The following is a 23,930-nucleotide window of genomic DNA, read 5'->3' as shown; positions in this document are numbered from 1 at the left end:
ATATGTTATAATTCCACTTCTAGGTTCATCTGGAGATAAGTGTGTGATCACAGTATAGAACCTTTTTAAAGTGTAAGTCACTTCTTATAGTTAATCAGGCACATAAAGATTTACTTTAACTCTTTTTTGTCAGGAGGGTATGAGTGGGAATGCAGCGCACAAACTGGCAGGTACTGGCAGGTATCTAACATAGTGCTTATATTTGTGGAATGTAAAAACATGAAGAGAATGTTATAACATTGTAAAGGAAAAAAAAAAAATCACATGATCCTGTCTCTCATGCTTATTGACTGTTTCCTTTTATTCCTTGTTCCTTATAATCCTTGGAAACATACAAGCATACATACGGTTTTATGTAGTCTGTATAAAATTTTATAATTTGCTATTTTTGTTGTTATACCATTTATTTAATTAGTCCCCTATTAAGGGACGTTTGTTAACTTTCCAGGTTTTCATATTACTAGTTAATGGTATATAAATAACTGTGGGTAGGTAGCTCATTAGAAAACAAACCAAAAAATCCAACAAAACCCTTCCTTTAGTTTAGGATGAAAGCCTAGAGCAAGATTTTAATGTTTTATATAAAATGTATATAATATGATAAAGTTGCTTTCTAAAACACTGCACTAATTCACAAAGCTCCTCAAACTGTAGCATATTCATCTAAGCCCTGGCAGTCCTGGGTTTTATAATTCAATCTCCACTCACACCCAATTAAGTAAACGCAAAATGCTCTCTCGTTGTTTTAGTGAGATCTGATATTTTCCCGCGTGTTTACTTACTATTCTAAGCCATGTATAGTTTAAGGCACAAGATAGTATCTAATGCTACTGAAAGAATTATACGGGTGAAATTTTTTTGTTTACATTTTTATTACATTATCATAAGATCTATGAACTATATACAGGTCCTACCTCATATGCACCTTCTTTTAGAAAAATGGTTCTCAAAAAAGTGAAAAATGAAAAACTAGTATGAAAGTTTCTAATCAGTCTCTTATAGTAAATAACTATATATTTATATATTAAATATCAATACTTTTTAATTACCCCATATTAGACATAAATTATAAAATAAAATTAATTCCTCATCGGTAAGAAGTTAATTTAAATTAAATTATTACAGTAATATGTTTTAAAAACTAGCATATTATATGTATCATCCATTTCCCCTGGGGTATCAGTATGGTATCTGTTAGGAGGTACTACAAAGCTCAGAGGAATTAGGCTAAAAAGTCAAGTCTAGGGTTCTATAGAAGGATGGAGAGTAGGGGTGGGGTCCTGTATGTGTGGACACTACCAGCTACTTTAGTTGTGGTAATTGGGGAAAGCCTTCCTCACTTCTTTGGAAAAATAATAGTCTTGTCAATGCTTTGGAAGTCAGCAGTCTTAGAATCTGCCTGTTCCCCTGATAGCAGATAATTTGTGTCTTTGTTTCTCAAACATGAACTTTATTTATTCCTCTGTTTTCAACAAAACCTTGGCTCAGCACTACAATTAACAACTTAAGATTTTAGGTCCCGTTCCAAAAATGGAAAGCTATTTATACATAACTCAAAGCATATTTTTTATAAAAAACAGGTTTTACTTGGAAGTTAGGTTCATGAGCTGGTCCACAGGAGCTTGTTTAATCGATAATATATCTGATCGTAGTACTAATTATAATTTTTCATTATATAAATTTATTCTTTTAAAAAATTTTATTGGAGTATAGTTGACATAAATTTATTCTTTCTAACATCCTTTTCCAGAGGAAGACTGCATTTATTGTCCCAGTCCTGAATGCTGAGAACCTATGGAAACTTTCAGCATGGGGTGCTCTCAGCAAAGGCCCCAGAGGATATTTCATAGGCAGAGATGGATGTGTACTTCTAAACTTAGTTGCTGGATAGAAAGCTAATGCATCTAGAGAGCAAAATGTATTAGGTTAGTTTGTAGAAAAATAGTGTTAGAGAACTCAAGAAAACATGTAGAGGTCAGCAAGACAAAGTAGAAAGGCTGACAAGCCAAGAAGAAGACTGCTTAACATTTACACTCCTGTGAACACCAAAGTGTGAACCTGGAATGCAGCTGGAGTTTGACTAAATGCAGCAGAAGGAATAATAAGCCCAGTCTTGGTTGCCTTGGGAACAGGGCCCCTTCCTCCTGTTAATGATTCTATGATAAGAAAAGGAGCACTTAAACAAAGTGCATGGTAATATGGGTAGACCAGCAAGTGTCTAGGGCAGTGTTCAGCAGCCTCTATGGAGTGGGTGGGGTCCGTGCATCGGTGCAGTGGGCAACAGATGAAGTGGCAAGTGTGGATTACAGATAAACCACTGACATGAACCTGAGCATTTGAGAACTTTTAAAAATTTTTAAAAAAAGAATAAATTCATATAATGAAAACTTATAATTAGTACTACAATCAGATATATTATTATTATTTATTTATTTTTTTTGTGGTACATGGGCCTCTCACTGCTGTGGCCTCTTCCGTTAAGGAGCACAGGCTCCGGACGCTCAGGCCCAGCGGGCATGGCTCACGGGCCCAGCTGCTCCGCGGCACGTGGGATCTTCCTGGTCCAGGGCACGAACCCGTGTCCCCTGCATCGGCAGGCGGATTCTCAACCACTGCGCCACCAGGGAAGCCCCCAGATATATTATTGATTAAACATGTTTTGTGTTACAAAACATGCTGACTCTCCAGTGGCTTGCTTCTAGTAATATAAATAAATTACTAGTCCCTAGTCTTTCTGACAATGTTGCTAAGAAGGAATCTAATAGGAGACGGTGGATAAGATGATACATTGGAAAGGAAGAGAACCCTGAAGTCAGCATAAGAGAAAGCACAGTAGGATGCATAAGAGAATATGTGCATAAGAGATTATAACTTTCAAAATAAAAGTCATTTCTTCAATAGTCTCAAATTCCAAGAGACAAAAGCAGCTGTTTACTAGTGGGCAGAGGCTGTAGTCAATTCTTCATTTTATTATATAAAAAACAGTATATATATTTTAAACAATATAGTATTGAAGTTCAGCTTAGTTCCAACATTTCAAAACTTACCTCTAAAAGCACTAATATCCCCATAGTGTACTTGTAGTACAAAGTATTTGCTTCCAGTCTCTCCTCCAACTCTGAATCCAACACCTGAAGATATTCAAAAGAAGATAAATTAATATTTTAGAAATGGAAGTTAAATAGAGCTAATCAAAGGTTGCTGATCTATGAAATCCAAAGGGAAAGAAAATAGCACATAATATATGAAATTATGTTATATGAAAATGGAAATAAACTAGGCATTCAATGAAAATCTCTGATATAACCTATCATTCCTTCTCTAAGCTCTGACAGAATTATATTCGTAGTCTCCACTTCAGAACCAGAGTGATCACTTACACTTTAAGAGGACAATTCATTCATTTTTCAAGAAACAGAACAAAACAAAACAAAACAAAATTCTGTCCCTGTTGATTACATAACAGACATACATAAACCCATTCTTTCATTTTGTTTTGTATATACTCATACTCATTTTTATTTTCTGATTGAATATAGGAAACAGACTTCTTAGGACCATCTCAGGAAATTGTTTTTCTTCCCATACAAAATCAGGTATCTGCAAAAATATCATTGAAGAAACCAATTACCTACTAGATTACAATGTCAATAAAGTTTTGGAATCTGAAGGGTGCCTAAGAGTCTTACTGTTAGTAGAGTTTGCTAGTAAGCTAAAAAAAAATCTACAGAGAAAATATTTCTAGACAGAGAAAAAAAATTTTTTTAATCTTCTCTACCAAGGGATCTTAAAAACATCAACAAATCTATGACAAACCTCCCTATTAGTTTCCAAACTTGTTTGATAGTGGCTGCCTGGTAAACTCTAGAGAGGATTCTGACACTCATTTGAAGTAAAGCAAAACAGAAATCAAACTATTGGGTGAAAGAGAGGCTCAAGGATGTACTGCACAATGCATGGAATATAGTCAATATTGTGTAATAACTATAAAGAGAAAGCAACCTTTAAAACTGTATAAAAAGGTTAAAAATATTAAAAAATTTAAAAATTAGTGCAGGCATGAGTTAGGGAGGCATCACAAGATACCATCCCTCCATCCCTAAACCACGGCAGTCTTATTCTGTTTCAAAACTATACGTTCACTTTGATACTAAGAAAGATCCAGGTAATAAAGGAGAGTCCGTTAATTCACTCACACGTTGGAAGCTATGAACGGTTTAGAGGTGAATTCAGAAAGCCAGCTGAGGTCTGGCATCACATTAAATGCCCAGGTTCCAGGACTATTAAAAATCTGTCTGCTGAAATGGCAATTTATTTAATTCCTAGCTCTCTTGGCTCGTGAAATGCTCCTGCTGTCAAGAACCAATGTGTCTCAGGCCAAAGGTGGCTTGAGGTATACTCGTTATTTTCTAATTCTATCTAAACTGTTGTGTGAGCCAATTACTTATCAAAGAGAGGCAGAGAAAGAAGAACAACCTCAATGAAACCTTTTCAATATAAAGCAGGCAATAAGGGTACTTTTTAGCGTGAAATTGCAACATAGAACATGGTCAAGAGCTGTTGGAAAGAACATATAATAAAAAGTACGTTGGAATCAAAAACTAAGCAGTTTAATATAAGGCTATCCAAGAGGCCTCAGGTATACCTTTGGGGAGTCTGGTTGGGGGAGCATTTCTTGCCCAGGCATATAGAATATTGGCTTTATCTGTACAGGTTCCTTCATCACAAAACCTGAAGAAAAAAAATAGCTATAAGTGAAGATTCAATTAGTAAAGTGCATAAATCTCTTCCCATGGGAGGAGTGGGGAGGGAGAGGTTTTTGAAAACAAGGCAAAGAAAAGTACATCAATATACCATCATTATAGTCATATCAATTTTAAGACTGTAAGGGACACTGGAGCGAAGAACAATTTTATATGTGAAAAAGCACCTATAAAGGGAGATTTGTTTGTTAGTTGCCTGATGTGAAACAATCCTGTGAGGTAGATATACAGTTTAATTCACCATCCTTGGAATGTACTCTATGTAATCAGGTAGAAAAGTAAGCATTACACAAAGGGTGTGTAAACCAAAGCCAATGCAGTGGAAATTTGGAAGTGGATTAAAAGAAACATCATACTCATTTCCCATTTGGGGATCGGTGGCATTTATAGTGCCTACCCTCAGTAGGGTGAACAATACAAGTATATCCCACTCACAGGGTTCTTGTGGCTTTTTTAAAGTTTATGAATACGGGTTATGCCATTTATAAATTGTTTCAAGTCACTTAATCTTACAGAGCCTCAGTTTTCTCTCTTGTAAAACAGGGATAGTTACACTTACTTCAAAGAGTTGTTCTATAAAGTAGATGATATAGAAATGAAAGCACTTCATAAACCTCAAAGCACTATACCAGGGTTCTGCATTATTTAACAAAACATTCACTTTATCTAAAGACTCACTGTTGAGAGGCAGTGTTATATGCTCAAAGGAGCACAGGCAGAAAGACATCTCTGGAGTTGAATCCCACAACCTCCCCTTAATAGCTGTGTATCTTGGACATGTACATCAGCCCTCAAAGGCCCAATTTCTGTGTGGAAACCTCTCTGATGGGGAGTGGTGGTGGTAATACGTGTAAGTCACCCAGCACAGTAACTAGCATGTTGGTATCTATATGGTAGATCCAATTTCACAAATGGTAAGCTGTCTGACTCCAAACCACACACTTTTTCCCCATTACACTACATCTCTTAGTTGGTTCTGTTATATAATTTGACTTGTTCAAAACACTGTTGGGTGACATTTTCATGTCGCTTTTATATATTTGTGTTTTGAGAAACTGGCACCAAGCAAGGTCAGAGTCAGGAGTTTAGGCAGATCTGAAAGGTCTGAGGACCGTCAAGGACAAGGACAAAAACAGCTTCTTGGCCGGGAGGTTGGCTCACACAGGAGAAAAAGTGCATTGCCCATGGCCTGGAAGGGAAGTGAAGGCAGACCGTGGCAGCTTCCTAAACAGGTTAGAAACTGAGCCTAGAAACCTGGAGAAACTGAGCCTAGAAACCTGGAGAACACCCAGGCCATGTCAGAGGCAGGGACTCCTAACATGCTTCCTGGTTACAGCCAGAAATGGTGGGAAAGGATAGGCAATAAGTGCAGACAACAGTTATTCATCTGAATAAAGGGCCAGGAACCAGGAGGTCCCTATAAGGTTATATTTAGCAAATGCTCTAGCTTCTCTAAATCGGGCTGTAGAAAGAAATTGGGTAATGTGCAATGTAAAGCACATCACCCAGTGGTTTCTTACTGTTCACTGTCAAAAACGATATACTTATGATGCAGGATCATTAGCATGTGAGATGCATGCATTGGAACAAATGTCTGTGACATCCTTGTGCCAAGTGTGCTAAGAAGCTTGGGGTATTGGACAGTGCACAAAAGCGGAATTTCCCTCCCTGGCCTCATGCTATAATAGTTTAAGAAACGAGATTGCCAGATGCGATGAACTTGGTATCTCACTGCTGTGAGCTACTAAAATTTAAAGATCTTGATGGCAATTTTCATAGCTTTCAACAAAGATCATAAATATACAAGTGCTTAACAGCAATGTGATGACAGTCTTAGGTTAAACAAGATAATTGCTTCCTCTGATATGGAAGTCAATTCAGTGTATGACTAGAAAGAACCAGAATGAAATATAACAGAGAAAACTGGTTTAGTTAAAATTTTCTAAGCTACATATTTGACTATGTCATTTGCTGGCACAAATTCTTTCAAATGTTTCCCAAAAATAACACCAAAATAAAATCTAAACATTGTAGTATAACACATGAGGCTTTTATGATCTGGGTCCCTGTTATATCCCCAGAAAAAAAAACCCCTTTTCAGTCATGCCAAGTTGCTGCCAATTTCTAACTTCTCTCTTCTCCACTGTTCTCTTTCTGGAAAACCCCTTCTCCAACTCTCTGCCTGACAACCTTGTTCTCACCTTTTCATTCAAGATTCACTTCAAGTCTTCCTCCTCAGGGAAGCTTTCTCTGATGCCCGTCCCACCCAACTTGCATTCTTTAACCATAGCACGCATCCTAAGTATCACCTTGCTTATCTCCTCTCCAACCAGACTGTGTAGACTTTGAGGTTTGGGTCGTATCTTTCACCCTGTACTCCCAGCACCTGCAGCTCTGCCTGGCATTTAGTCAATATTCAAGAAATGTTTGGGGAAGTTAACTTCTAAATACATTTTTAACTTTTTATATACAAACACTTAAATAATTGAATTGGCCTAAGTTTTATTGTACTGTCAAGTATAACATTTAAAAAAATATTAAATGACAATAAATTTGAATTATCATTTGCCTGGAATTCTGTACAAATTGGCTCATACTCACTCTCACAAGTCATTGCAAGTAGGTTATACTTTACAGCTGAATAAGCTCAGAGACTTTAAGTAACTTTCAAAAGGTCACACAGCCAAGCCATGATTCAAAGCTCTGGCTGTCACACTCCCTTATATCTCTATTCATGAGACTGACTTACAGGCAGAGACTTCATGGTATTATATGAAGATCAGCTTTGATGATTACTCTCATACCTGAACTAAGCTGCAATTCGAGTATGCAATTCTAAAATCAAATTTTAGATAAAATAAGTTCTTATTTGCGAAGAGACAATGTTTCATGCTCTCAACAGGTCTGGTAAAAGAAGAGCTCCAAAAGCAAACTTTGATTTGGTTTTAAAATCCTGTTATAATTTTTAAAAAATTGTATAAAACTCAAGGCTGAGTAAACGATGACTCACTGGAGGGCCCTGGGATATTGAAACTCATTCTAAAACTTAATGAGTGACAGGACTAAGTGAAGAGGAAAAACAAGAGGTCAAGAGAAATGAGTCCTACAATGGATAACATAAAGGAGTGGCAAAGAACATTTGGATAAACTCGCCACATCTTTTCATTTTCAAATTTCCATTTCCCATTTTAAATGGAAACAGTGTCACATTTTCTCCACATAAAATGACCAACAGAATAAAGGCAGTATTGCATATGTTGGCTTTCCAAACAGTGTCTTGTAAAAATAGTGAGAATTTTTATTATTCTTATTGAGAAGAAGAGTATTAAGGCTAGGAAGCAAAGCAACCCTTGATCAACGGCTCTTGTAATTTCAGGCCTCATCGACCAGGTTTCTTATTCTTATAATTCTAACAGCTACTCCTAAAGGCTTGTCTAGATTAAGCCAATTAATTGTGAAAAGATTCACATAGCTCCCTAGTGGTTTCTTAGTATTCATAGCAAAAATGATGAGAATTAACATTTGAAAATAAAACTACTCTGGATTCTTGGACCTTTGCTATAGAACCTTTTCACCTCTAATCTATGGGGAAACCATTCAGATGGCATGAATATTTCCAGACTATGCCAAGCTCTGAAAAGTGCTAGCCTGTCATTTTGAATTATCCACATAGAGCATAATTGACTGTTAAAGTACTCCTCTGGTTCTATCTGTGAAAGGTTAGTTAAAACCCAAGGTTACTCAGAGAAAATCAGAACTGATAAGTCATTTCTTCTTTGGTCTGAAAAAACTAGTTTTAATAAAATTGTCATGCCCTAAGTTAAGTCTGTACAGTCTTCAATTACAATTTTAATGCATTAAGCATCTAACAGAATCACAGGAAAATTAATCCAAAGTCAGAAAGTTTCTTTAAGAAACACACATAAAAATCAATGGCATATGTGAAATGTCCTTACTTTTCAAAATTACATCCAGTGTGAGTCAGGTATTCAAATTTCATTAACTGCTCTATAAACCCACAGAACACATTTCCCAATTCAGACAAATCCTATGTGAATTTCAATGCAATGTGTATGCATTAACATAATAATTAGAAGGATACTTAATGGGAAAACTAAATAGGAGAGGTGATTAAAAGGCACCAGCCTGAAAAAATAGCACCACAATATCTAGGCATCATCCTCACTCCCCACCCTACCCCTCTCCACCAACAGATCAGAGAGGCTCTAAAGTCCACAAGAGCAGAAGGTATATCTGTTTTGTTCACACCAAATTCTCAGTGCCTAAGAATGCCCTTGGTACGTAGTGGATGGTTAATATATATCTTATTAATAAATGAATAAAGAGAATAGTTACCATTTATTAAGTACTTCTATGTGCCAGGCACTGCACCAACCGTATTACTGACATCCCCTCACTTACTCTTTGTGATGGTCCAATCAGGCGGGATTAGTAGCCCCATTTTATAGATGAGGAAACAGACCAATAAAGATTAAATAATTTGACCAATGTTTATTACAACAATCAAGTAGTAGAACTGAGATTTGATCCCAAGATGCTCTGATTTCAAAGTTCTGGCTCTATATTAAATGTTATAGCACTGTGCTATAACACTGTCATCCTATTTAACATAAATACTCATCTTGTGAGAAAATAATAATGTTCAAAATTATGTAATGCTGGTTTCTGTTTAAACTCTCAAAACGGTTACAACCATGCCATTCTATTTTATTAAAGTTGACACTAGTTCACTAAGAATTGGTCAGTTGCTAAGGAACTCCTATCAACACCTCTATTACAGGCACCTAAAACTTAGACGAGGAATATGATCATTGGTGAGCAGAAGTTAGAGCAAGATGCCAACTCTATTTTAATGAAGATTCTTTATACCATTCAGATATGCAGTATAATAATATGAATCTATTACAATATTGAAGGAGAAAAAGGAAAAGGATGCAATTAATTTTAGCCTAGCAGTAATTTAAACTTTGCTGCTACACTCAAAGACACATTTTATAGTGCTTAGAACAAGGGGTAGCACAGATTTTGGAGACTGTGTTATTTTTATTTATACTGACAAGGAATTTATGTATGTTAAACTTTAGAAGTTTCATCATGGCAGAAGAAACAGAGGGGATTGCAGAAGACATGCTGTGAATCTTGCTGTATAGTGTATGGATGACAGGTAGCTAGGATGTGGAGAGGGTGCATAAAGGCAGTGTATGCAAATACCATTCTCAACCAAAGAAGCATTATCATCATAAGGGAGGCAACAAACCTGTAGACTTTTCTGGAAAGTGATATCACCCTAAAAAAAAAGGTCATTTAAATGAGTAACCAAGCAAGGTGTCTCACATACAGGACTCTCTCTCTCTCTCTCTCTCTATATATATATATATTTTTATATATATATTTATTATTTATATATTTATATGTTTTAGCTACTTTTCTCTTTCCCCTCATCAGCATCTGTAACCCTGTGAAGACAGTGGCATTTAAAAAGACACAGCAGGTGGTTAATAACTAGAAGCAGTTGAAAGGGATCTTAGCTAAAGCTTCATAGGATGATAAAGCACTACTGCTTTAGCTTGAGAATGATTCCAAGTTAGAACAGCTGGAAACAGCCTCATCTAACCAGCTGGGATTCTTCTTTTCAAAAAAGATTCAACAACCTGTAGAAGCCCCCTTAGGTTTGTAAACAGTAGCTGGTCATAAGCATCATTAGAAATAGTTTCCAAATCAAATATTAATTAATAAGACTGAAAACAATAATTTTAGCTCTGCATAGATTTTGTCAAAGTACAAGACGTAATACAGAAGAAGCCCATTCACTTTAATCACCCAGTATTGTGAACACACAATCTTGGGGCTTGCAGTCATAAGTTGCCTTAAGCCCTAAGTCCTGTGCTCAGCAGAACAGAAAGTGCTTAAGACTATACAACCTCACATCACAAAGAGAAAGTGCTCCAGAATTACTCCAAATGCCAAAACAATGTGTATAAACAAAACTATGATTTTCAAAGCTTGAAACTCTGAATAGCTAACCACTCATTATTTTTAAAAAATGATTGTTACAGTAAGAATAAAGAAAGGTATTCATTGAATAGATAAATGGATATTTCAATTTCCAAGGTCTCCTAAAATTTACCATATTTTCATGGAGAGCAGGAATAAATTTTTAATATCTAAATTACCTAGTTTTCAGCGCCTCATTTCCCTACTGACTCCAAAAAGCCACAAAGAGCATCTGCTCAGTTATGGCTCACATTCAGCCAACAAATCTGGGGAACTTAGAACTGCTAACACCTTGACTTAAGTCTGCAAGCACAACTGGAGTCCAACAAATCGTGCTATTGCTATGCTTGCTCCAATCCTGGTGCTATTACTTTCCCTTGGTGCCTGGATGCAGTAATTGTCTCCTCCTTTAAAAGTCTGGGAAAGAAGGGATGAGACTTAATCTGACAGGTACTGCTGCCTTCCTGACATGGGCCAGCAGAGCTGCTGCTTTTCCATCAGCTGGTCCTTATTTGCATCCTCGAGAGGTCTGTTAATTTAGAATTGAGCACCAGGCCCACTCTAACTAGAAAGGGACCACTCCACAGTATATTAAAAGGTTCACATCAATGTATGCAATTTAAATGCACATGCATATAATTAACTAGACACATTACCAGTGTGAGCTGCTAATTTGGAACGAGACACAAAAGACTGGATGGAATATGTGGAGAAAAAACAACTTTAAAATTAAAATGACTAAATAATGAAAACTGCTTCATGCTGTGTCTACTATTTTCATGTGAACTTAATGTAACTGTAAATATATTTTAATGAACAGTAGAAAGAGGCAATTACAAAGAGCAAAGGAGGGCAGCACAACAGTAAAACGTCATTAGAATAGCTCTTTGCCGTCATATTAAAAGTGCTGCCTGAAGACGGGATGAATTATAACTTCATAATTTCAGGGGGAAAAAATGTTTACTTTATTACAGACACACACCTATTTGCCAACTTGCTGGCAATGAAAACAGAAAACTAAAGTGAAAACGGGGAAATCCTTGCTAACAAACAGAAAAGAGAGGAAATCTGAGCTTGACGCTTTGGTTGTCAACAAAATAAATTAATCAACAGTGAATCTAAGAAAGAAATGGAAAATTTTATTTGAGCCAAACTGAGGTTTATAAGCTGGGAGACAGTCTCTCAGAGAGCTCTGAGAACTGTTTGGAAAAGGTCAGTATATATGTGATTTTGGGGCAGGGAGGATGTGCCATCAAGCACACATCTCAGTAGAAGGTTGCTGCTAGTCACAAGGAACAGACATCTGAGTTCATGGTTTTAATGCTTTTCTAACTATGGGAAGATGCAAGAAACTTAGTTCATAAAATTTTCTCCTGAAAATGTCTATCAGAGGGCCAGTTTTGCCAGTTTTCCCAGAGCACAAAGTGCTTCATCGTGACCTTCACCCTGAGCTCCTTTCAGGGTGTACTTTAGGTCCTCAACTGCAGTGGCTAATGGCTTGACTCTTGTAGAACTGGATGGTGGGCAACATTCTCTATCTTACAATTCCTTCTCTTTCAGTCTTAATTTCGACCAAAGTTTGGGAGGCATTTCGTGACCAATTTGTCCCTTGTTGCTAGGGATGCTCATTCCCAGACCAGGCAAATATTTTGTTGATAGGCCACTCAATGTGCTATTACTGGACTGGGTCCTGTTATCAGTAGCCAAAAGCCTCTGGGCCATCTGTCTTACTAAGCTGTTATGGTCCAGGATATGGTTTCCTCTTGCTGCTTTTTCCCATATCTGGAGTTACACTATTACAATCATTGACCTTATAGGACTATACATTTGGTCAATGGTTTCAAGTCGCCTAATCATCATTAATTTTATCTGAGGCTCAGTCACATATTTGGTAGCGTAAGAAACAATTATCTTGTAAAATAGGCAGAATACAAATGATACTGCTAGTGACATGAGTAAGGTCATAGGTGAGTATTTAAGCTAAGGACTTACATTAGGTGTAGCCCAGCATCTCCCAGACTGTCTGACCAGTCAGTTCTGCACCAATCTCTACCGTTAAGGAAAATGATAATTGCCACTGTACATAAAGTTTACCAAAGATGTCTGCACGTACAAGGTAAGTGGTGGGTCATTGTGAGCCCTGACAGGATTGAGAAAGGAATGCTATCTTCTAAAGAAGTACACGGCTGTTGCCAGAAGAAGAAAAATTGATCTTTATGATTGAGCAGATATTTCTGTCATTGGGGAGGTCTGATTAATGCATAATGCAGATGCACAATGCACACTAGAGGGGAGGGAGGAGGCCAAAGGGCAGAGAAAAAATTTATGTTTAAATTTTTCTTGTCTTGCCTTAAAATGTGAATTTTTAATCTCATCATGGTGTTAAAATACCCTCTTTGCTTTATCTTCTTTCACTAAAACAGCTTTGTATTCTCAAAATGATTTCCTTAGGGTGTGAATGAGTTCTTGATATTCTTACACATCAAAAGCCCCTACTGGTATCATAACCAAAAATATATGTGAAAGTCTGGGAATGTTCATTTAAGTACTGTCTATATCATGGAGCAACTGAAGAATAGATTTGCATCTATAAAATGAGTGTGATAAAGTCCATGACTCAATGTAGAAAAATAATGCAAGGCTTTTGACACTGATAGATTTTTGTTATTAGTGTTATAACTCAGATGGGAGGATAAGAGGTTAAGCAGTCGGAAAACATCTGCTGACTGTCTCCAGGGCTGAGCCTGAGTGGCATCGGGGGTAGGGAGTAGAGGATGTTTCTGTGAAGCAACTGAAAAGTTCAGCCCATGAAATATGCTGTGAGCTGTAATGCTTTAAAGAAGCATGGATTTTGCCAAATATTGGGGGATAAAAAGCCCATCCCATTTTTAAATGGAGAATAAGGCTGGATTGTTAAAGCCAGGTCACTAGAACAGTTTTAGGTAATGTACATTTACTAGTTTGCATATTGAACAGATTCTATATATGTAGTGAAAAGATCCTACTTTTAAATGTTAGATGAACACTTTGAGCTGGCTAAAGGCATCAATTATTGTCCTTGGTGTACGGTTATAAAGTCGATTATAACTACTCTATAGATTAACAGGGAATATATGCTGCAAGGCAGATTTTAAAAATCCATTTAAAATGACATGGGTATAGGGACTTCCCTGGTGGTCCAGCGGTAGAGAATCTGCCTTCCAATGCAGCGGACATGGTTTTGATCCCCGGTCGGGGAACTACGATACCACATGCCGCAGGGCAAATAAGTCCATGCGCCACAACTACTGAGCTCTCACCCCTCAATGAGAGAGCCCGTGTGCTGCAAACTACGGAGCCCACGCACCCTGGAACCCACACGTCACAACTAGAGAGAGAAAATCCACGTGCCACAACTAGAGAGAAGCCAGCACGCCACAATGAAGAGCCCGCACCACAACGAAAGACGCTGCATGCCTCAACAAAGATCCCACATACCACAACTAAGACCTGACGCAGCCAGAAAAAAAATAAAGAAAATAATTTAAAAAAATAAATAAAATGACATGGGTATAATGTCATTAAGAATTCTAATTATTCAGTGATGCAACTCAATGGCAAAACACAGTGGCCTGTCTGCTTGAGGTGAGTTAACAAATGCAACTCACTTATGTCTCCAACTCCTAATAAAGATGTCTTTCCAATCTGACTCAGCATTTGTATACAATTTATATTCACAGAATTATGGAATTTTAGAGCACAGAGGAGTTCTCTAAATGATCTAGTGTTAGTCCCTTGCTAGAATGAAAAAAATCAAGACCAGCCCACAAGGGATAAATAATTTACCCACGGAATCTAGACAGTTAGCTACACGTTCACTCTATAATGCTGTCTTTCAAGTAATAATTTTAGCAAAAAAAATACGTGCAGCAATTACTTTACTCAAAATTGCTGTTTTCACTTTCACATTTTTCTTTGAATTCTCTCTTTCCCCAACCTGGAAGTCTTTTGGAAATATATTTTATAAACTTAATTTCAAAATAGTATATTTAAGAATATTAATATTTTAAAGGAGGCAACATAATGTGTTTGCTCTGATATTCCCTTAACATGAGAACGGTGAACTACACTTAGTTCACTGTACGTAATTTTTCTTAACAATTAGGGCCATAATAACATTTAAGTGATATTTTATTTTTTCATTCATTCTCTTGAACCAAGAGAATCTGCTAAAGCAGGTTCCCTCTAGCCATTTTCAGTAATTCTAGTTCAAAGGTAAATATTGCTAATTTCACAAGACATATTTTTAAAACATAAAGACCAAAATGTGTGATTTGCTGAATAAGATTCAGAAAAGGCTGTCACAGAATAATCTTTTAATGCCAGGATTTTATTTACAAAAATTTACTGAAGAGCAAAAACAGGAATGTTGATATCAACGGGTATTAACTGTGATTTGCTGACTCCATTTTTATATAAACCCAGTCATGTGAGCTGGGTTCCCATGTGATACGCCCCTTTCATCAAATAACTTAAGCCTATTAACAAATGCTTTGATGGTACTTGGTCCATGGAGATTTCCACTAATTGCCCCATGCTTTTAACACTTCCAAATACATATTACAATTGTTTATTGTAAAAATGACTAGAAAGCAGTCGCTGCATGCCTCGAATCAGCCTGATGAATATTAGGATGCACAGAGAAAGGTCTATCAGTCTACACGATCATGCAGGGGCAGGACCACAGAACAGACCCCTTTCCAGTGCAAAGCAGGACACACCAGTCATTCTGGATTGTTAAATATGTAACAGTGATTCTGCCTATAGGTGCAAAATATGAGGCTTAAAACACACGGCTATTTTCAAAGATCACTGATCTTCATGAACTACCAAAGAATAAAATGAAAGGGAAGATCTCAAGCCATAATTATGCTGTAAGCTTCTGGGGGTAGAAAATTATTTATCCTAGAACATCCCACAGCACCTGCTGCAGTTCTAGCATATAACAGGCATTTAACAGATGTTTATTGATTGTTCAAGACATGATATTAAGATTCACTGCAGTGATTAAATTCTAAAACTGCAACAGTTACTTGAATAAATGGGAGGCACTGTGGTAAAAGAGAAATAACTTTAGATTTGGAATCTAACAAACCAGGGTTCAATCCTGGTGTGACACCCACCAGCCATGTTACCTTGAGCAAATCACTGAATCTTTGAGCTTCAGACTCCTTGCCTGTAAAGTGGGGACAATAATACCAACTTTGCAAAGACGTTAGGCTAAATTTTAATTTTCATTTTAAATGGGGTATACAGATCACCTAGCACAATGTCTGGGATAAAAGAGTATTCAGTGAACAGATCTATGGTGCTCTTTGGGTTGAATCATGAACTTAAAGAAATAAACATCAGAGTATCCATTATCTCAATTTCAATCTTTCTTCACAAGCTGTCTCCACCTTGACACATTATCTATGACAACAGACATATATTTATAAAGTCAGTGACAAAGACTGATGGCTGTGTTCCACAGCAGACTAAATAACTGTGATAATCAAACCACGGCAACCATGTGATGCAAAAAGAACAACATTGTTTTCTAAAAAAGAAATGTTCTGCCTATTTACTAATCAGTTGTAAAATACCTGCAGAGATGCACTTTGTACTTATAAAAAACACAGTTTCTCACCCATCTATGTACTATGAACCCATCCCTTACCAGTAATTTTCAGTGGACGCTGGCATATTGCATCCAAAAAGTAGCATATGATGGACAGTATCCATGCTGGCATGGGGTTTGAAGTCAACTGTTAAGAGAAAATGATACATGATCATCAATACAAGTTATACTTCTGTGCACAAGTGTCACAAGAGACCCCAGCATTCAACATTTCAAGTAGCTGTATAACAAAGATATTTTGATGCTCTTATGACAGAATGCTCTGGTTGTATAAATTATCTTATTCCTTAAGATGAACAGGATTTGATAATTTAGTAGGATAATAAACTATTATATAACAAAAGAGAAAATAATAGGCTGAAACTACAGATATACCCACACACACATTAATGAAAGCCCCCTTTTAAAGTGATGAGAGCATTGTGTGGGTATAAAATGAAAGCTCCAGGCTACGTATTCACAATATATTTCCTTCCAGAATTCGGTAGAGTTCTGAGCACCATACAATACTGCACAACATTGTACTGAAACAGAAGCCACAGTGAGTGGTCAAAACATAAGCAAAAGGATTCAGAACACAAATTTATTATCATCTTAAAATAACAGTAGCCACTGGATTGTGATATGGAGAAACAAGTTACTAGAAAAGAAAAGTGGAAAATGTATCTTTACAAAAACACACAAGAAGAAAAATGTCTTGGATGAGTACTGTGCACTTGTTAAAGGGATACTGAAACTTGCACATTGTCATTTCTCTTTTTGTCCTAATAATAGTGGTTGAAAGACATTAAAATAAACAAAAGTCAGTTCAGAGGTAGAACAAAGAAAAATCAGGGGTAAGTTATATTATTTAGTATGATCAATATCGAGCATGAGCTTTCTTTCCTGGTTTGGGTGTGGCTCATCTCCTTTTGTCCACATTCAAAATGCTGCCCTACTGGGCAGTTTTCAAGTCACCTTTACACATAAAAATGCTAAATAGTCTAAAATGATCTTAAGTCTTGGGTGTGTATAAAACTGCATCTTTTAGCTCTTTTTGTCTATTTGATAAAATTAATAAAACACCTTTTATTGCTGAAATGTCTATCTGAGACATATGTATTTATAAAATAAAAGATGTTCTACATCAAACTATAGCACCATGACTTGCATAGTGTGGTTGATCAGAAAACACAAGGTGCCTACTGTGAGCCATCTTGACTCCCAACTTTCATGGAAAATAAAAAGCCTTTCATTTACTGCACTGAAAATAAGAATTAAAGCCTAAAAATCACATCTTGAGATTTTCATACTGCTATTTAAAAAACCAACAGAGGTTAGCTGGAAAATGGACTTGATATAACTTGAGGCTTTGTTTTCTGTTACCAAAGAATATAGTAAGCCTAGGAAAGTGAAGAAGACACTTTGGAAGGAAAGAAACAATTAGAAATTACAATAGTTCCCAAATCATAGAAAATCATATCATTACCAAGACTAAGTTTGTTACAAAAGAAATGGAAGAAGGATTCTACTTCCATAGGCTCACTCTCAAGTTGAGTGCGGGATTTCTTTCCCCCCTTCCAGAATCCTCCCAGGGGATCATTCCTCTAAGGAAGCAGATTGAAAAGGCCCTGAGGTGGGAGCACCTAGCCTTTGTCTTTTACTCACTTTACATTTATTTTGGTATGTGATGCAATTTGCTATCTTATATTCATTTTCATCAAATGGCTTCTATCATTCTATGGATGTCTATAACTTTTTGGTCTGATTAAATCTACCTCCCACTCTTTTTTTTTTAAAAATATATATCCCTATGCCAGCCAGTCTATGAAGGGCTGTCAAATGAGAGGCTGACTCCTCTGCTTTTTCAGAACCTATGTAGATGATCATAGGGTTCCCATCCCCCTTAGATTCTTTGATTATGGGTGGATTATATTAATAGATTTCCCATGATTGAATCATTCTGGGAGTTTTGGTAATAAACCAACATGGCCACGTGCATTTTATCAAGAATTAAACTGCTGGATGAAAAAACAATGTGAGTTCGAGGTGTCAGCTAAAAATCCAGGTGTAATGATCCAGCAGAAGATTGGAATTCCATAACTCTTATTCAAGGAAGAGATCAGAGAATTACATATTTGGGAATCACTCAAAAATTGAACCCTGAAGCCATGAGGGTAAACAAAAGCACCAAAGGTGATAGTAGGAACCATAGCTAAGGCTCAGGACAGTTTTAGGGACAGCCCTGAGCTGTCAGGGTCTGTGTAGTAGACCCTAACAGTGTTTTGGGTTTTTTTTTTTTTAATATTAATGCAGTGTGTGTACTGTTGTGAAACAAAGCAAAAACCTTTTTGAAAGAAGAGTGGGCTACCATTAAATTTATAAAGTCAAATATTAAGCAAAAGATTCAGGTAAGGACAGAGAAGAGACCTATTGGGAGAAGAATAGATCACGAAGACAACAACATACAGTCTCTGTGGCTTTTCACTAGGAAGCAAAGCCAAAAGTTTTGCTTGGGCTCCTGCTTATGCAAGAGGATCTTCTCATTGTCCTTTGTACAGGGCAAACATTATTCAAAGTATAACTTCTCTAGCCACTTTCTGATTTTTTTTTTTCCCTTCTTCTGACATACTATTTTAAGAAGCACTTATTTGTTCCACAGTGAACTCTTAGTAGACATGTGTTTAATTTTAGTTTCTATAGCGAGAAAGAAGTCAATATCTTTAAGGGGTAGTAAAAGAAAATCCCTCAGGGGCTTCCCTGGTGGCGCAGTGGTTGAGAGTCCGCCTGCCGATACAGGGGACACGGGTTCGTGCCCCGGTCCGGGAAGATCCCACATGCCGTGGAGCGGCTGGGGCCATGAGCCATGGCCGCTAGGTCTGTGCGTCCGGAGCCTGTGGTCCGCAACGGGAGAGGCCACAGCGGTGAGAGGCCCGTGTACCGCAAAAAGAAAAAAAAAAAAGAAAATCCCTCAAAGTTCCCTTTCATAAAAACTTATTCTCACTGACTCATACATTCCTGCAGAAACTCAAGATCTAATTTAAATGCCAAGTAAATTATTGGTATAGAGTGAAAACAAACAACTAACCATCTTTTTCATCTCCTAAAGAAAGAGTATAATAAACTATTCATATAATTGTATCTGGAAGTAAAATTCATTGCAAATTGAAATGAAAAACACATCCAGCAAAATAAATGTCATATCAAAATACAAATCTAAACCAAACAGTAGATGCCATAAAATACAGCAAAGATAAAGCAGGACTTGGACAGTTTCATTGAAGGGCCTGCTGCCAGTACTGGGCAGAGGTCAACTGGGAAAAGATTAGGCTGACAGGTCCATTTCCTGGGTTTGTACCACTCCTACTTATTATTCCTGGCTTTGCAAAATAAGACCCCAACCCTAGGGAATAAGAATAATGTCCACTGAGCACAGGATACACAGATAACTATGCTAGAGATTTCAACACTACACAAAATATAATATGGAAAAATATTTAAAAATCACATCTTAAATTCCCCCTTCTTTCTTTTTCTCTCATCATACACCAAAAGAAATAAAGGATCCAAGGGGAAGGGAGCTAGAGGATAATACTGAAAACAACTGCATTTAAGTGTGCGATTCTGACAGGCAGAATAAACAAAGGCAGCCTTGGGATGGTGACAAACAGGTAAAGACCACTGCCTTGCGAGAATGCAAGCGTGTATTATATCCGATAAGATTAAAAGTGCCACTGACTCCTCTAACTCAATAATAAGATGACAGTTGCTTAAGTGGAAATGGTTCTTCAGCCTCAATGGGTGTTAGCAGTTCAGACGGCCTGATGGATAAGACCAGGGGAAATTTTATAGGCAAGTTAAGTGCGAGTGAGTCCTGGGAACCAAATACTTTTGAAGGACTAAGACTCCAGAAACAGAGACTCAAGCACATTAATTAAAGGAAATGTGATAATACTGCAAGTGCATAGGTTGGAGGATTTCTCAAAGAATAATTTCATCTGAAATGAAAGACTTGAAAGTACATGTGTGGGTGACATATTGAGCAGAGAGATAACTAGGTCTATTTTCTGGAGTTCTAAGCAAAATTTGTTCTAACTGCATGAGCTTGTTCAGGATTTATGGCCTCTTTTAGCTAACATCAGACTACAATCAGGGCCATAAAATTTTCTAAAAATGTGACCTAAGAGAGAATTTCATTTAGCACTTGGCTTTCTCTCCATTTTTCCCTTCCAAGTGGATATCCAGGTCTGCATGTCAAATTTTGATGTATCTGCCAGAACTAGGATGTGGAAATATTTCAAAGAACTCACATAGCCAAGTGGAGGAATATGCAATTTAGGAGATATCTATGTACACATATAACCAACCCCGAAATACCACTGGAAATGGGAGGAACACCCTTTTTAGCCAAAGGAAGGCAGTAAAGAAATACTACAGACCACGGATAATTAACCTATCGAATAAAAAAGAGCTGACTTGCAAATGCAAGTTTGAATCTCCAAAACTTAGGCATTCCTGAATTATTACCTATATGTATCATCAGAGAAAACTGTTAACTTTATTTCTTTTTTCCTCTTAGTGGAATCATATTACACACAGTAAACAGCTTATTTCATATACTGTGGATATTTTTACATGTTATTAAACATTTTTTGTCAATGATGCTTTTCAGCTAGTGCTGTGCATTAGAATTATCCTATGGAGTTTGTTAAAAATACAAGTGCTCAGGGTCAATCCTAGATCAGTCCTGCCCCTTCCCCCATCAATATCTTATTTGAATCTCCAAAAGTTGTTCCAGGCAAGTGTCTCTTTGCAAAATTTCAAAGGTGAATCAGAGGTGATTCTGACAACAGTCAACATTTTCAGTGGCAGTGGCTGAATATATTCTATTACGAGAGCATATGCAGAGTTTACTCATCTTAATTAACTTGGGTTGTATAGCTCTTTTAAATGTACAGAGTAAACAGTAAAGACAAGGTTTCTTTTAAAACGAATTTATAAATGTTTCTGAAGGCAAAAATGAGTTGATCCTTTAGAATTGTTTTATTAAAAGAGATCACTGGAACTCTACATTACGTCAGGCAGTTTTAGCTGTATCACCTAAAATCGTTTTAGGGCTGAGGTCTGAAGCAAGCATACAAATGGAACCCCTGGTGAGTATGTTCATGTCTGTGATAGAGTCCGTCTTCTAATAATCCTAGTGCTTTCAAGCCGTTTTCAATATTGAGAAAATAGAGAGATGTAAGGTTCAAGAAACAATAATGTAAAAGAGTTGTCATAATTTAAAAAAAATTATCAGTTCCCCAATCTTAATATCACTCCCATAAACATTTCTTTATTTCCAAAAAATAAAGATTATATTTCAGAAACCATTCATAGGAACTGAAGATAATGCTCTAAATTGCAATTTAAGTGTAGGCTATGATCAACCTTAATGTTCATAATCTTGCAGTTGGGCGAGAAAAGTTCAGACAGATGTAAAGCTCACAGCAGCATAGTCCATTTGGCTGCATGTTGAAAACCCACAGCAATGGCATATTATATTACCTTCTGCCGGCTTTCTGCAAACCATAAAGCAATTCTACACTAAAATAAAGACCTCTGCTTGAACATTTTTAATCAGAAAGTTTAAGAGAAAAGTTGTCGTTAGCTCTCGCTAGCTTGGACAATGATATACAATTCAGAAAGAATCCTTAACGTGGTTTATGAGGACTTTAAGCTGCTGTTGCCAAATTAACCAAGAAATAAGACACGCAAGCAAGTCTATAAATTGAACGCAAATTTCAAGTGAAATAATCCTTACCGCTGAATAAAGGAATTTCAGCACAAAAAGAATTAAACTTCTAGATGAAATACCTTTTAAAAAGGAACTTTCTGGTATATGTCAGAACCAACTAAACGGTCAATAAATAGACTTTACCAGCCAGACTATGCAAGATAAAATAGCATAAGCTTCATTAAGCCATATTTTTGTAATGTCATCTCTGTAATATCCCCCTATTAATTTCCCACAGAATCAAATCCACATTCCCCTCTTGCCTTTCCAGAATATCGCAGCAGTCTCCGATCCTGCTACATTTCCAACAAGACAACCTCCACAGCCTGTGCTGTGCTCTCACTGGCTACCCTTCTCACCTAGTAACCATAACCACTAACGTTTACTGAGGGCTTACCCTGTGTATGGCTCATTTACTGCTCACAACAACCCTATGAGTCTGGTCCCTTCCCCCTCAAACAGATGAGCCTGAGTAACAACCGCCCATGGCCATGCAGCCAGCAAGTGGCGAGGCTCACGCGTGTGCCCAGTACGCTCCTTCTGTGCTCATATGGTTGGCAGCTGGAATATTCTCCTCCTTCTGCAGATCCAAATAGACCGTCTTCCCAGACCCAGATCAAACACTGCCATCTCTCTCATGAAATTTTCTCTGACTAAAACAGTTCACACTGGTCTTTTTAGAGTTAGCCACTGAAATTGTCCCCACTGAAATAGCTGAAATGGATACTTCAGAATGACTGTCAAAATGCCAAGAACCCCTAGACACTGAAGGACGTTTTACACATCAAACCTGATCCAACCCTGGGCTTTTGGAATTGGCCATTTTCTGGGGAGTGGGGAGGAGTGGCATTTTGACATTACTGCATTAAAACAGCTTTGTCAACATGTCAGTTACTTTTTGGTGACCTCTAGATGCACTGAATTGAAGACATTCCTAAGTCTCAGCTTCATAAAATATAATGAAATGGTTCCTACCCCTCCTCTCTGTTTTATTACCTGACAAAACTCTGGGGGCTTGGGGGGGCTGTCATGTTGGAAATGTGGGTATTTGGGTGACCAAAGGATAGAGGACATTTAAGAAATATGCTGAGACAGAGTGTATAGCAACAGATTCTCCTTCTTGATTATGACCAAGCAAATGAAGTTTTAGCCACTCATCAGAGACCTCCAGTACAGTGTATCTTATTTGTGCTATTTCAGCTCTCTCCAAGTAGCTTTCACTAAAAAACTAGAATAGCCTCTGAGTATGGCTGCTGGGAGGTACCCAACGGTCACGTGGAAGTCAGAGACTAAATTATTCATGTTGGAGAAAATCCTAGGTGAAAAGAGAAGTATATGTAGTGAATTAATTGGAAGCAGAAAGGTGACAGAATGATTGCATTGGGATGGGGACTCACACACACACCCCCTTCTATTTACTGCTGTCAAAGCCATAAAATGTGGATAAATGAGCACTGAACCCTGCCAGATCTTGGTCTTTACAGTCATACTATGTAGCTGACCCATAAGCATGATCAAAATTAGATTGCTTCTGTAGTTTCTGAAGTAGCCCAACATCACCTTAACATGTGCTTTGTTTAAGACAGGTCACATTTGGAAATATTCAAGTCTAACTGTACAATTCTGCAGTAGGAATTGTTTCACATTCAACAGAGAAGCCCAAGAAAATGAAAAGCAATGAATCATTAGATTAATTTTCATCTATTTCTAAATTCAATGCTTCTATCTGATTTGTATA

General features: G+C 37.2%; 1 protein-coding gene across 17 annotated transcripts in view; it reads right to left on the bottom strand.

Moving 5' to 3' along the window:
• PAM (peptidylglycine alpha-amidating monooxygenase) overlaps window positions 1-23,930 on the bottom strand; it is a 280,812-nt gene that overhangs the window by 86,198 nt on the left and 170,684 nt on the right. For all 17 annotated transcript variants that reach the window (XM_060143341.1, XM_060143340.1, XM_060143343.1 and 14 more), the window contains 3 exons: window positions 16,477-16,564; window positions 4,646-4,731; window positions 3,048-3,131 (listed from right to left, as the gene is read on the bottom strand). In XM_060143341.1, coding sequence (XP_059999324.1) covers window positions 3,048-3,131; window positions 4,646-4,731; window positions 16,477-16,564 — 258 coding nt within the window. The remainder of the gene's footprint in view (window positions 1-3,047; window positions 3,132-4,645; window positions 4,732-16,476; window positions 16,565-23,930) is intronic.

Source organism: Lagenorhynchus albirostris, chromosome 3 (assembly GCF_949774975.1).
Source record: "Lagenorhynchus albirostris chromosome 3, mLagAlb1.1, whole genome shotgun sequence".
In the NCBI taxonomy this organism is placed as follows: Eukaryota; Metazoa; Chordata; class Mammalia; order Artiodactyla; family Delphinidae; genus Lagenorhynchus; species Lagenorhynchus albirostris.
Note: the sequence above shows the minus strand (reverse complement) of the source record. Positions and strands in the feature narration are given on the sequence as shown.